Source organism: Schistocerca americana, chromosome 5 (assembly GCF_021461395.2).
Source record: "Schistocerca americana isolate TAMUIC-IGC-003095 chromosome 5, iqSchAmer2.1, whole genome shotgun sequence".
Taxonomy (NCBI): Eukaryota; Metazoa; Arthropoda; class Insecta; order Orthoptera; family Acrididae; genus Schistocerca; species Schistocerca americana.
In genome coordinates, this window is record NC_060123.1 from 519,789,087 (window position 1) to 519,802,342 (window position 13,256).

At 42.5% G+C, this 13,256-nt stretch overlaps 1 protein-coding gene across 2 annotated transcripts in view; it reads left to right on the top strand.

Moving 5' to 3' along the window:
* The window catches only part of LOC124615875 (H/ACA ribonucleoprotein complex subunit 4), a 90,531-nt gene that overhangs the window by 17,157 nt on the left and 60,118 nt on the right, over positions 1-13,256 (top strand). For both annotated transcript variants that reach the window (XM_047144041.1, XM_047144040.1), the window contains 2 exons: positions 222-337; positions 3,700-3,835. In XM_047144041.1, the coding sequence (XP_046999997.1) occupies positions 222-337; positions 3,700-3,835 (252 nt within the window). The remainder of the gene's footprint in view (positions 1-221; positions 338-3,699; positions 3,836-13,256) is intronic.

Below are 13,256 nucleotides of genomic sequence, written 5' to 3' on the forward strand. Positions count from 1 at the left end.
AGAACTACTAATTAGCTTGCACAAGTTAATGTTTCCATTTCTGTGTGTATCTTGCTATAAATATTGAAGAAGGAGTCTAACTAAATCTGCGCATAATGTGTCGTAACATAAAAATGTTTATTGTGCCTTCATAAAAGAAAACAGCCATTAAATATGTTAACATAGGCACTACTGTAAAATTAGCATGCTTTATAAAAAAAATGTTGTTTGTTTGCTTACAGGTTGTTTAATAGTATGCATAGATAGAGCTACGCGACTTGTAAAATCACAGCAAAATGCTGGGAAAGAGTACATATGCATATTCAAGTTGCATTCTGCAGTAGAGAGTGCTCAAAAGGTAAGCTGCATAGTTGAAATGTGTGGAATGTCGTTTTTGTTGTCTATAAACCATTTTGTAAAAAGGGTGTTGTCAACCAACAGTTTCACATACGTAGACTGTAACTGAAACCTGTACACACATTTCTCAACGTAAGAGAGAGACCCTTTCCACTGTTACGAAACAGAAACTGCAAGGTGCTTTCTTGTACTAATACATGGAAGCATTGCAGTTAGTTGGAGGTAACATTTCCCAAGCACAATAAAGTGTGATACAGTTCTTAAAAGTTGCACTACTGCACAAATATACTGTGCCTTGTAGGACAGTCTTCAGCTAAGGAAGAACATTCCGAAGTGTTCAGGTATTATTTCAAATTATTAAATTTGTCCATGTCATGTGTGTTAATACATGGCTACTGTCCTTGCGCTCTTTTGCGGCTAGGAAGGAGAGGTTAGGCCCTGCAACTTTAGGATTTTGGTGAACTACTTGCCTGTAACAGCCGAAAGTAACTACTGTGACAGGGTTTATGCCATTAAAGTTCAGTTTTTGAAAATCAGAGTTATCACGCAGGATCAGATGGAATTATTAAAGTCATCAAAAATAAGGATGGCTGAAGATATGGGGATTGGCCTGACACAGCTGTAACATTTCAGCTGGTGCCGTAAATGAATTTCTGTATGACACTCAACTTCATCAGTGGGCAGCATCATGTTGGCCTAGTTCTCCAAGTGGCATGCTATATCGCTGTGGTATGGTGTTTTCCGTGTGTACCAGGATTGGTGACATATACCTGCAAACAAATTAAAAAAATAATTACTTAACTTTCAAACAATGGAAAGTCCATGTTGGAATATCAACTCACTGTGAAGATGAGATATTGAGTGACAAGGTGATAATTGAAACGTTGGCTAACCCTCATAAAAGGGTTTGTATCTTTATGTTTAAAAAAAGTATTGTATGAAGTGTGAATTGACTATTACTTTAAAGAAGGCCTTGTATCACTTGATCACCACCCCAGTTTGAGGGACTTATCTTTCTAAGTATACGAACAATTGGTGAGAATCTTTATTTTACTTCAGGGTCTGTCACAGTCGCGATAATAATCATATCCGTGTGGGCAATAATGTCTTGTCATTAAATGACACCACCTATAATTGTAAATACTGCTCCTATAGAGACTGATGACCTCAGATGTTAAGTCCCATAGTGCCGAGAGCCATTTAAGCTACTGCTCCTATAGGTAACATGTAATGGAAGCTCACTACAACATAATAAATGTCATGTAGGACAATATCAAGAGATGAATTTGCTGATACTGTTAATCCAGTTTCAGACGCCTTTTCTTTGTCAAATTGGAAGAAATTGACATTGTATGCTCGTAAGAGACTTGTCACGTTGTATCTGTTTAATGATTAATAGTGAGCAGTAGTGCATATTTGATTATTCATGTATACGTTGGTGGGAGCAATATGATTGTACTTCCGCCTAAGGTCACTATTTGAAAAATAGATGTGATTTTCTGAAACTAGTAGCGACAAAGTAGTGACTTACTATCACAACTGTGATGGTTATTGAAGGAAAATAAAGATTTTAATAGCCCAAGTTACTGGTCCTATCACCCATCAGAATTTTGAAACTTCATAAATTGGTGAGTATCACTAATTATTCCCTTTTTTCTTCAGAACCATTTAAATTGCAGGCTTGATATTGAAAGGATTCTAATGATTCCATCGAATCCAAAACTCATATGGAGTCATAAACTTTGACCTTCTTTTTTTCTTTTTCTCTTAGAAATAGATGCGTGGTGACAAAAATCCTTTTTTACAGAAATTAATTTAGTGTGGTCCCAGATTAGTGTGCACAAGCTTGCAGAAATTGGTGGATAGTAAGGGCTGACATCTCATTGTAAGATGCCTCTGGTAGAACTGAATTCATTGTGCTCAGTGTTTTGACAGACATGACTATCAAATGTGAATTTACTAGTATTTTAACAGAATAAAATTAATATTCCATCAACTTGCACTCGCTTGCTTATAGCTGTGAAGCCATCTTTCAATAAGTATGTGTCCTAAACATATTAGTTCACAGGACTCAGAAACTCTCAAACCAAGAGAGTTTAATGGTTGAGTTGCAGCAAATACATATGGTTTTTCTGTAACAAAAGTTGCTACAACTGCCAGATTCAGCATTTTATAAAGACAAAGATGCTTAGGCCAGTACTTGACAGATTAAGAGGAGATACGTTCTATAAAAGTATATATCCCTTGTGTTGGCAATGAACGCCTCACCAGACTGTTACGGTCTAAGAGATGTCTGTCAGCCGCTATATCATCCTCTGCCATGCAGTGTCATGTGAACGTGGTATGGGGGACCATTTTGCAGAATTTCCAGACTATGGAACCACTATATTTGATCAAGTAGCTCCCCAGTTGGCATCACAAGGCTGATTGCATCCCGTATCAGTCCCCCTAACAAGAAAAAATCCTTGGCAATACTGGGAGCCAAATCTGGGTCCTTTTCATGGCAGCCATCTACGCTGACCACTTAGCTCTGGAGGCAGACTTACGTTGTGAATACATCGGTGAAAACTGTAAGACTACATTGGAAATACGTGAAGTGCATGTTTTGCCACAATGTAAAATGAAAGCGTTGGTGATTTCGATTAAGGGCGATATAGGACTCTGGAAGTCAGGAATTTGCAGTGTCCTGTGCCAGATTGGGAAAATATACATAGCCCAGACTACCCAAATAGTACAGAGGGTAAGTGCCACATATGTAAAGGACAACCAACAACAAGTCTTGCAAGCACTGTCAGTTTAAGTGACATACTGTGAATTATGACAGCGCACTGGGTCATAATAATAGGATAAATAATCTGAGGTAGTCGCTTATTAAACAATAGAGATCAGACTTCATTATTATCTTGTAAACACATTACTTTCCAGCTAAATAAGGCTTGGGACCCAGCCTTGTGCATGCTGCATGCAAGCAAGCTGGAACAGTCTGACTTACAGTATTGTTGTTGCTGTTGATTGTGTTTCATTTTTTGTTACTTTTCACAATTTTCAGTAATTTATGAGAAAATGGCTAAATTTATTTTGTTTTTGTGTGTGTGTTAGTTGTCATCCTTCTCCCCCACCCTCACCACAATGCTGTCTAAAAGAGAGCAATTTTTTACTTGTTGGATATAAGCAAATTCTGAAGTTCATGCTGTAGATTGTGGTTCTGAAGTTCTGCATTAATAAAAATCCACATAAGCATTGTCACCTCACATTTTGTGAGGGAATGAAACAGCATATCTTAATTTTTTTGGTTATACGGTGAAATAGTTAGTTGATCATATTTTTTTCCATTTGGTACTACAAAACTATCAATTTTTACAGGTCAGCCAGACGTTGGAGAAACTTCGTGGTGCATTATTCCAGAGACCCCCATTGATATCTGCAGTGAAAAGACAATTGAGGGTCAGAACAATATATGATAGTAAACTTCTGGAGTACGATGAAGAAAGCAATATGGGTATGTCATTCAGAAAGAATTGTCATGGAAGTAGTGATTCAGGTGGTAGTTTGGAGGTGGCAGCATAGATAATTTGTAAAGAGGGTGTCAGTGTATCTTGGAGTGAAATGAAAGCAACTTAATTTTGTGCTTGGTTGTTACTTGTTTAGTGAGTGTCATTATTATAGAATGCATTTCAGTTTGGTATGCTTCTTGTTGGGACAGAGTTACTCTGTAGCAGTGTATTCTTTAGTTACTCTTTATTTGGGAGTTTGTTCTTTACTTCGTTAATGATTTTGCTGTTTGACTTAGGTCTGCATGGCTTTAGGCTTATGTAAACAGTACATTTTTCTGTGTTGTCTACTGACTTTGGTATATATTGGTAACACAGATGGTGCTGGAAATAACTGCAGTGTTGTGAAAACCCTCCACATGTAGCGCTTTTCACATTAAAAGAAGTGTGGCATTTGGTCATCCTGCTTCTCTCATTCAGATACTTTAGAATGATGATTCTGCAGTAATTGTGAGGATATAAGGAACAGTAACAGTTCGCAGAGGCATTTTAGCTGTTGAAAATGTTACTCGCACTGGAGAAAGTGATGGCATGTCAAACTATATTCAGTACATTTTACATGTAGCCATCACTGAGAAACCAAATGGGCATGCCAGGAACAGAAGTAGTTCTATTTCTGTACAAGGTTTAGTTTCATGTTTGTTCTCACATACTTCTGCAAAGAAATGAAATTTGTCGTGTGTTTTTACTGTCTTCACTAGTGTGCACTAATTGAGAAAAAGTTTTAGTGTGAACAGTAGTGTGTTGGGATTGTGTGAGCTTTCTTTGGAGTGTAGTACAAACCAAAAGCAGCATCGCAGAACAAATTAGATTGAATCCAGTGATTTCTTGGGAAGTTCTATGGTCCTTGCCTGTTGTGTATGCATACAAGGAGAATTGGCCACTACCTGTAAAATGCTGGATGCTGTATTGGCCGTGGCTGCAGGCTGCTGCCATGAGCTGTGGTAATGTTTGAGCATCTGAGGTGAATCCTTCAGCACCTTGGTGCACTGCATGCAGGAATTTGCTACTATTATAGTGACGTACATGTGACATGCATTTGTGGGTGTTGTGGTGCAGAGAACTCCTTTCACAGGCCTAATAATATATACAGAGTTATTACAAATGATTAAAGCGATTTCACAGCTCTACAATAACTTTATTATTTGAGATGTTTTCACAGTGCTTTGCACACACATACAAAAACTCAAAGTTTTTTTAGGCATTCACAAATGTTCGATATGTGCCCCTTTAGTGATTTGGCAGACATCAAGCCGATAAACAAGTTCCTGCCACACTCGGCGCAGCATGTCCCCATCAATGAGTTTGAAAGCATCGTTGATGCGAGCTCGCAGTTCTGGCACGTTTCTTGGTAGAGGAGGTTTAAACACTGAATCTTTCACATAACCCCACAAAAGAAATCGCATGGGGTTAAGTCAGGAGAGTGTGGAAGCCACGACATGAATTGCTGATCACGATCTCCACCACGACCGATCCATCGGTTTTCCAATCTCCTGTTTAAGAAATGCCGAACATCATGATGGAAGTGCGGTGGAGCACCATCCTGTTGAAAGATGAAGTCGGCGCTGTCGGTCTCCAGTTGTGGCATGAGCCAATTTTCCAGCATGTCCAGAAACATGTGTCCTGTAACGTTTTTTTCGCAGAAGAAAAAGGGGCTGTAAACTTTAAACTGTGAGATTGCACAAAACATGTTAACTTTTGGTGAATTGCGACTTTGCTGCACGAATGCGTGAGGATTCTCTACCGCCCAGATTCGCACATTGTGTCTGTTCACTTCACCATTAAGAAAAAAATGTTGCTTCATCACTGAAAACAAGTTTCGCACTGAACGCATCCTCTTCCATGAGCTGTTGCAACCGCGCCGAAAATTCAAAGCGTTTGACTTTGTCATCGGGTGTCAGGGCTTGTAGCAATTGTAAACGGTAAGGCTTCTGCTTTAGCCTTTTCCGTAAGATTTTCCAAACCGTCGGCTATGGTATGTTTAGCTCCCTGCTTGCTTATTTGTCGACTTCCACGTGCTACGCGTGAAACTTACCCGCACGCGTTCAACCGTTTCTTCGCTCACTGCAAGCCGACCTGTTGATTTCCCCTTACAGAGGCATCCAGAAGCTTTAAACTGCGCGTACCATTGCCGAATGGAGTTAGCAGTTGGTGGATCTTTGCTGAACTTTGTCCTGAAGTGTCGTTGCACTGTTATGACTGACTGATTTGAGTGCATTCCAAGCACGACATACGCTTTCTCGGCTCCTGTCGCCATTTTGTCTCACTGTGCTCTCGAGCGCTCTGGCAGCAGAAACCTGAAGTGCGGCTTCAGCCGAACAAAACTTTATGAGTTTTTCTAGGTATCTGTAGTGTGTCGTGACCATATGTCAATGAATGGAGCTACAGTGAATTTATATAAATTGCTTCAATCATTTGTAATAGCCTTGTATAATAGAGGGAAACATTCCACGTGGGGAAAAATATATCTAAAAACAAAGATGATGTGACTTACCAAACGAAAGCGCTGGCATGTTGATAGACACACAAACAAACACAAACATACACACAAAATTCAAGCTTTCGCAACAAACTGGTGCCTCATCAGGAAAGAGGGAAGGAGAGGGAAAGACGAAAGGATGTGGGTTTTAAGGGAGAGGGTAAGGAGTCATTCCAATCCCGGGAGCGGAAAGACTTACCTTAGGGGGAAAAAAGGACAGGTATACACTCTCGCGCGCGCACACACAAACACACACACACAAACACACACACACACACACACACACACATATATACAGACACAAGCAGATATATTTAAAGACAAAGGGTTTGCCCAAACTCTTTGCCTCGCGCGCGCACACACACACACACACACACACACACACACATATCCATCCGCACATACACAGACACAAGCAGACATTTGTAAAGGCAAAGAGTTTAGGGCAGAGATGTCAGTCGAGGCGGAAGTGCAGAGGTAAAGATGTTGTTGAATGACAGGTGAGGTATGAGTGGCGGCAACTTGAAATTAGCGGAGATTGATGCCTGGAGGATAATGGGAAGAGAGGATATATTGAAGAGCAAGTTCCCATCTCCGGAGTTCGGATAGGTTGGTGTTAGTGGGAAGTATCCAGATAACCCGGATGGTGTAACACTGTGCCAAGATGTGCTGGCCGTGCACCGAGGCATGTTTAGCCACAGGGTGATCCTCATTACCAACAAACACTGTCTGCCTGTGTCCATTCATGCGAATGGACAGTTTGTTGCTGGGCATTTCCACATAGAATGCGTGACAGTGTAGGCAGGTCAGTTGGTAGATCACTTGGGTGCTTTCACATGTTGCTTTGCCTTTGATCGTGTATACCTTCCGGGTTACAGGACTGGAGTAGGTGGTGATGGAAGGGTGCATGGGATAGGTTTTACACCGGGGGCGGTTACAAGGGTAGGAGCCAGAGGGTAGGGAAGGTGGTTGGGGATTTCATAGGGATGAACTAAGAGGTTACGAAGGTTAGGTGGACGGCGGAAAGACACTCTTGGTGGAGTGTGGAGGATTTCATGAAGGATGGATCTCATTTCAGGGCAGGATTTGAGGAAGTCGTATCCCTGCTGGAGAGCCACATTCAGAGTCTGATCCAGTCCCGGAAAGTATCCTGTCACAAGTGGGGCACTTTTGTGGTTCTTCTGTGGGAGGTTCTGGGTTTGAGAGGATGAGGAAGTGGCTCTGGTTATTTGCTTCTGTACCAGGTCGGGAGGGTAGTTGCGGGGTGCAAAGGCTGTTGTCAGGTTGTTGGTGTAATGGTTCAGGGATTCTGGACTGGAGCAGATTCGTTTGCCACGAAGACCTAGGCTGTAGGGAAGGGACTGTTTGATGTGGAATGGGTGGCAGCTGTCGTAATGGAGGTACTGTTGCTTGTTGGTGGGTTTGATGTGGACGGACGTGTGAAGCTGGCAATTGGTAACCAGCTACAATGGGGCGGCCGGGATGATTGGGTTTGTGAATTTTAGGAAGAAGGTAGGGGTGCGGGGTGTCGGTGGGGTCAGGAGGTTGATTGGAGTCAGGTGAAAGGTTTTGTAGGGGGCCTAAGGTTCTGAGGATTCCTTGACGCTCCACCTGGACATCAGGAATGGGATTACCTTGGCAAACTTTGTATATGGTGTTGTCTGAAAGCTGGCGCAGTCCCTCAGCCACATACTCCCGACGATCAAGTACCATGGTCGTGGAACCCTTGTCCGCAGGAAGAATGACGATGGACCGGTCAGCCTTCAGATCACGGATAGCCTGGGCTTCAGCAGTGGTGATGTTGGGAGTAGGATTAAGGTTTTTTAAGAAGGATTGAGGGGCAAGGCTGGAAGTCAGAAATTCCTGGAAGGTTTGGAGAAGGTGGTTTTGAGGAAGAGGAGGTGGGTCCCGCTGTGACGGAGGATGGAACTGTTCCAGGCAGGGTTCTATTTGGATAGTGTCTTGGGGAGTTGGATCATTAGGGGTAGGATTAGGATCATTTTTCTTCGTGGCAAAGTGATACTTCCAGCAGAGAGTACGAGTGTAGGACAGTAAATCTTTGACGAGGGCTGTTTGGTTGAATCTGGGAGTGGGGCTGAAGGTGAGGCCTTTGGATAGGACAGAGGTTTCGGATTGGGAGAGAGGTTTTTGAGGAAAGGTTAACTACTGAATTAGTGTGTTGTGGTACCGGATTGTGTTGATTATAATTTTGAGGTTTTGGAGGGAGTGGAGCTGGAAGTGGGAGACTGAGTAGATGGGAGAGACTGGGTTTGTGTGCAATGAGAGGAGGTTGAGGTTTGCTGGAAAGGTTGTGAAGGGTGAGTGAGTTGCCTTTCCGGAGGTGGGAAACCAGGAGATTGGATAGTTTTTTGAGGTGAAGGGTGGCATCCTGTTCTAATTTGCGGTTGGCGTGTAGGAGGATGCTCTGAACAGCCGGTGTGGATGTGGGAGAGGAAAGATTGAGGACTTTTATTAAGGATAGGAGTTGACGGGTGTGTTCATTGGCTGAGTTGATGTGTAGGTGAAGGATTAGGTGGGTGAGGACAATGGATTGTTCAGTTTGGAACTGGTATAGGGACTGATGGAAATAAGGGTTGCAGGCAGAGATGGGAACTAAGTGTGAGGCCTTTGGGGGTAATGCCAAATGTCAGACAAGCCTGAGAAAATAAAATATGCGAGCTTAATCTGGCTAGGGTGAAGGCATGTTTGTGGAGGGAATGTAAATAAAACTTAATGGGGTCGTTGTGGGGGTGTTGTGAGGATGACATGGTATTAGAAGGTGGAAAGTGTAACATGAGGTTGACATGAAAATGAAAATAACAGGAGAAAGTAACTGGAGATCTGTTGTGAAAAAAGGCGGAAAAGTGTTGGTTAAAGCTGGGCTATGTTGATCCTGTGGTGAACTTGGGTTGGTAGACAACGATGTGCACAAAGGTTAGGTGGTTGTGTTGCCGCCAAAACACGTTAAAGGATGGAGAAATTTGGGAAAATTTGGAAAAAACTACGTGTAAATGTATTAAAAGGAGTGGTTTTGTGGTGGCAGATTATGAAAATGGGGCTAACAATTGTCTGGCGAAGAAATAATGACATTAAAACCTGTGGGAAGCGGCTAAAAATTATCAGTGATGTGCGAAAAACGGAAATGGAAATAAAGCGAAAGTTATCAGAACTAGACGAAATGGTTGTTTAATAGGTGAAAGGAACTGTTTGTGGACTAGAAACGGTGGATTTTATAGCAGCGGTAGTGTTGAAAGCGGAAAAACAAATTTTTTTTGGTTATGGTTTGGAAGTGGGTGACGTATTATTGAGTATATATAGGTGGGATAAAATTGTATAGTAGATTACGGTAAAAAGGAGAAGGTGAATACAAAGTGAAACTACTGGCAAAAACAAAAAGAGAAAATAAGACGACAGAAAAGATTTCGAAATGCAACAGTGACAATAACAAACGTAATTGTTGGGTTCCAGTTAATGATATGAATATAATAGAGGGAAACATTCCACGTGGGAAAAAATATATCTAAAAACAAAGATGATGTTACTTACCAAACGAAAGCGCTGGCACGTCGATAGACACACAAACAAGCACAAACATACACACAAAATTCTAGCTTTGGCAACCAACGGTTGCCTCGTCAGGAAAGAGGGAAGGAGAGGGAAAGATGAAAGGATTTGGGTTTTAAGGGGGAGGGTAAGGAGTCATTCCAATCCCGGGAGCGGAAAGACTTACCTTAGGGGGGAAAAAAGGACGGGTATACACTCACGCGCACACACACACACACATATCCATCCACACATATACAGACACAAGCAGACATATACAGAGGCAAAGAGTTTGGGCAGAGATGTCAGTCGAGGCGGAAGCGCAGAGGCAAAGATGTTGTTGAATAACAGGTGAGGTATGAGTGGCGGCAACTTGAAATTAGCGGAGATTGAGGCCTGGAGGATAATGGGGAGATCCAGCTCCCCAATACACTATCAATATCGAACCCTGCCTGGAACAGTTCCGTCCTCCGTCACAGCGGGACCCACCTCCTCTTCCTCAAAATCACCCTCTCCAAACCTTCCAGGAATTTCTGACTTCCAGCCTTGCCTCTCAATCCTTCTTAAAAAACCTTAATCCTACTCCCAACATCACCACTGCTGAAGCCCAGGCTATCTGTGATCTGAAGGCTGACCGGTCCATCGTCATTCTTCCGGCAGACAAGGGTTCCACGACCGTGGTACTTGATCGTCGGGAGTATGTGGCTGAGGGACTGCGCCAGCTTTCAGACAACACCACATACAAAGTTTGCCAAGGTAATCCCATTCCTGAGGTCCAGGCGGAGCTTCAAGGAATCCTCAGAACCTTAGGCCCCCTACAAAACCTTTCACCTGACTCCATCAACCTCCTGACCCCACCGACACCCCACACCCCTGCCTTTTACCTTCTTCCTAAAATTCACAAACCCAATCATCCCGGCCACCCCATTGTAGCTGGTTACCAAGCCCCCACAGAACGTATCTCTGCCTACGTAGATCAACACCTTCAACCCATTACATGCAGTCTAGCATCCTTCATCAAAGACACCAACCACTTTCTCGAATGCCTGGAATCCTTACCCAATCCGTTACCTCCGGAAACCATCCTTGTAACCATTGATGCCACTTACTTATACACAAATATTCCGCACGTCCAGGGCACGATGCGATGGAGCACTTCCTTTCACGCCGATCACCTGCCACCCTACCTAAAACCTCTTTCCTCATTACCTTAGCCAGCTTCATCCTGACCCACAACTTCTTCACTTTTGAAGACCAGACATACCAACAATTAAAGGGAACAGCCATGGGTACCAGGATGTCCCCCTCGTACGCCAACCTATTCATGGGTCGCTTAGAGGAAGCCTTCTTGGTTACCCAGGCCTGCCAACCCAAAGTTTGGTACAGATTTATTGATGACATCTTCATGATCTGGACTCACAGTGAAGAAGTACTCCAGAATTTCTGCTGTGTTAGTGACAATATGTGTACAGTGACCAAGAGAGCCACAGAAATGGAAGCACCGCAACACATCACATTCCTTAAGAAGTTCTTGTAGGAATGCCAATAGGCATTTAACTTCTTGGGCAATGCTGTCGTTGACTGTCATATATTGAGGTTTTACCTCATATTTGCTGATTATTCTATGTATGTAGCCTGTTGGTGTGCAACACACCATAATGCACAAGGAAAAAATTATATTTTGTGTCAACGAGATCATTTGTGTAAGTTGTGTGTGTGTGTGTGTGTGTGTGTGTGTGTGTGTGTGTGTGTGTATGACCAAATAAGGAATTGCTTGATAAAATGAATTGTGCAGTTTTTTGTGCAATATGCTAAAGGAGCATCACGTTGAAAGGCTTGCACTGGCAAAACATGCCCTCTCCCCCCATGCCCTCCTCCATGGACCTCTCTATTTCTTGTGACTGTGTATGTGTTGTGGCAAGCATGGTGCCCCCTGAGCCATAGCAGTATGGCTTCCTCTCATGTACTGCAAGCCTGCTTGCCGAATGTTCCTTTTCTCTAACTTCGTCCGTTAGACTGCTTCCTTGTTGACAACCAGGCTATGGTTGCTTACTTTACTTTTTCCAGACTTACTTTTACCCACACATTTTGACTAATTTTCATTTGATCCCAACATTTGGGTTTGACTTCCAGTCTCTCAAAATTATACAATAATACAGGCCAAGCAGGGAAGGTTGCTCAATGTGGTGCATGTTCCAGCCACTGGGCAACCCAATCTTAACCACTCGTGTGAGCAGATCAAATTAGGTGGCCAAATTCTAACATGATAGCCTGTTATTTGTGGGTTAGCATGTGGGGAGGGTGTTCTTCAGGTCGCAGTCATATCTACCTGCCCACCACCCCCTCCCTTAACATTGCAAGGAGTGCACTGTAGGTGCCAGAGCTGAAAACTCCTCATGAAATTGGAGGAGGAAGAGTTAGTCATGTTTGGTGCAAGGGGACTTTGAGCATGTGTGTTTGTAGCAGAGTGGTGCCCTTGGGGACATCCTCCAGTCAGTGAGGGTGAGTGTGCCACGATCAATAATTTGCAGTGAAAAGAGATCAACTTTTTCATGCTGGTGGCTGCAAGATCCTACCATCTTGTGAGAGAGCATAGACCATTTCACTGCAGAGAGATAAGATCCCAGGACTCTCCCTTCCTTGGACATGACATAGGGGAGGCATATTCAAAATAAATGGTGAGAAATACTCTCTTATGCACCTAGTTTACACCCACAGTTGCAGTTGCAATTGGGAGGGAATCCTGAAACACGTCTGTTGTTAGAAGGCAGCTAAGGACAAGATACGCTAATAGCTTGTGAAAAGCGCAATTGCGGTATAGAAATAAATTTGTTACGTTGTTGCAAACCCATCTAAATTTTCCTTTCTCCAACTATTGATGGCCCCTAAAAATTAAATTTTCCATAGAAAAATGTATAGTTAACTTCTGTAATCCAATATTTAACAAAAATTCACGTATTGACCATATGACAAAATACTCCATTTTTACATGCCACCATGTGCCAAAAAGTGGTTTCAAGTGTTTTGAACTTTATGATATGTGATGGACTTTAGGAATAATTTACTGTCACTATTGTGGGGCACACAGGCAGAAGTGAGTGCACTACATACAGTCAATTTTCTCTGGTTTGAGATGTCTCCTGCCAAGTTTAAAGAAAAATTCAAGATTTTGCCTCGTTTTGTAAGCTGCAGGGTATGACCTAACTACCATCAAATGTAAGTTCGTTGTTTTCACTGCAAACTTATGCTGTTTTGTATGGTAGGTTATCATATTTTATCGACTATAAGACACCACGGACTACAAGATGCACCTTAATTTTTAAGCTTTATTATTTTTTAAAAAGAAA